At 63.7% G+C, this 713-nt stretch overlaps 2 protein-coding genes across 2 annotated transcripts in view; both read right to left on the minus strand.

Annotated features, from left to right (window-relative positions):
* Positions 1-62, minus strand: part of MNEG_13394 (putative DNA repair protein UVH3) — a gene marked incomplete at both ends in the record, with an annotated part of 5,489 nt that extends 5,427 nt beyond the window's left edge. Inside the window, one exon of the mRNA XM_014038133.1 lies at positions 40-62. Within this exon, the coding sequence (XP_013893587.1) occupies positions 40-62 (23 nt within the window). The remainder of the gene's footprint in view (positions 1-39) is intronic.
* Positions 63-285: 223 nt separating this feature from the next.
* On the minus strand, positions 286-438 carry MNEG_13395 (hypothetical protein; the record flags this gene model as incomplete). The annotated part of the gene is made up of 1 exon (XM_014038134.1): positions 286-438. A coding segment is annotated over one exon (153 nt), but the record flags the coding sequence as incomplete, so codon positions are not given.
* Positions 439-713: the final 275 nt, after the last annotated feature.

The following is a 713-nucleotide window of genomic DNA, read 5'->3' on the forward strand; positions in this document are numbered from 1 at the left end:
CCCCCGCCGCGGCCCTTGTCGAAGCGCTGGAAGGTGAACTGGCGGGAGGCGTCGCCCGCCATGTTGCGCACCTGGGGGATGAGTCATACACAGGTGGGCGGGGAGGGGTGTGTGTGCGCAGGAGAGTGTGTGCATGCGTACGCGCTGGACGTTTGCAAGAGGATGAGCGAGACGCTGAGGCAAAGCAACGACAACGCGTGATGCGACGTACGCGCGTCACCTGCACACTGGATCGCTGCCGACGACTTTTGCGCACTCTGCCCTCCCACCCCACCCCTGCAACAATCAGTCCCCGCAGCACCCAACCTTTGCGACAGGCCCCCCGCCCGCGGCACCCACCGGCGCGCCACCCTCCGCGCCCGCCTGTGCCTGCCCCAGCCGCTGCTTGGCGGCCTGCACTTTCTGCCTGAACGCGCTGGCCTTGAGGTAGGTCTCAATCTGTAGGGCGGAAGGTAACCACGCACATGCGATCACGCACAGGGAGAGCGCCTTGGGTTATTGTGGCCGGCGCATGAACGCCAGTGCTGAGTCTAGGCCAGGAAGTCACCAAAATAACTCCGGCTCAAGCGTTACTCTGACTCCGCATCCAACGTTCCTTGAACCAGCCTTCCACATGACATCAGCCCACTGCCAACCTTGGCACGCCTCTTGCCACCTTGGCACGCCTCTAATTTCTGTGCGCGCGCCCCTCAACCCGATGATTTGTGATCCCC

The sequence above is a fragment of the Monoraphidium neglectum genome (genome assembly GCF_000611645.1).
Source record: "Monoraphidium neglectum strain SAG 48.87 unplaced genomic scaffold scaffold03799, whole genome shotgun sequence".
NCBI classification, from domain to species: Eukaryota; Viridiplantae; Chlorophyta; class Chlorophyceae; order Sphaeropleales; family Selenastraceae; genus Monoraphidium; species Monoraphidium neglectum.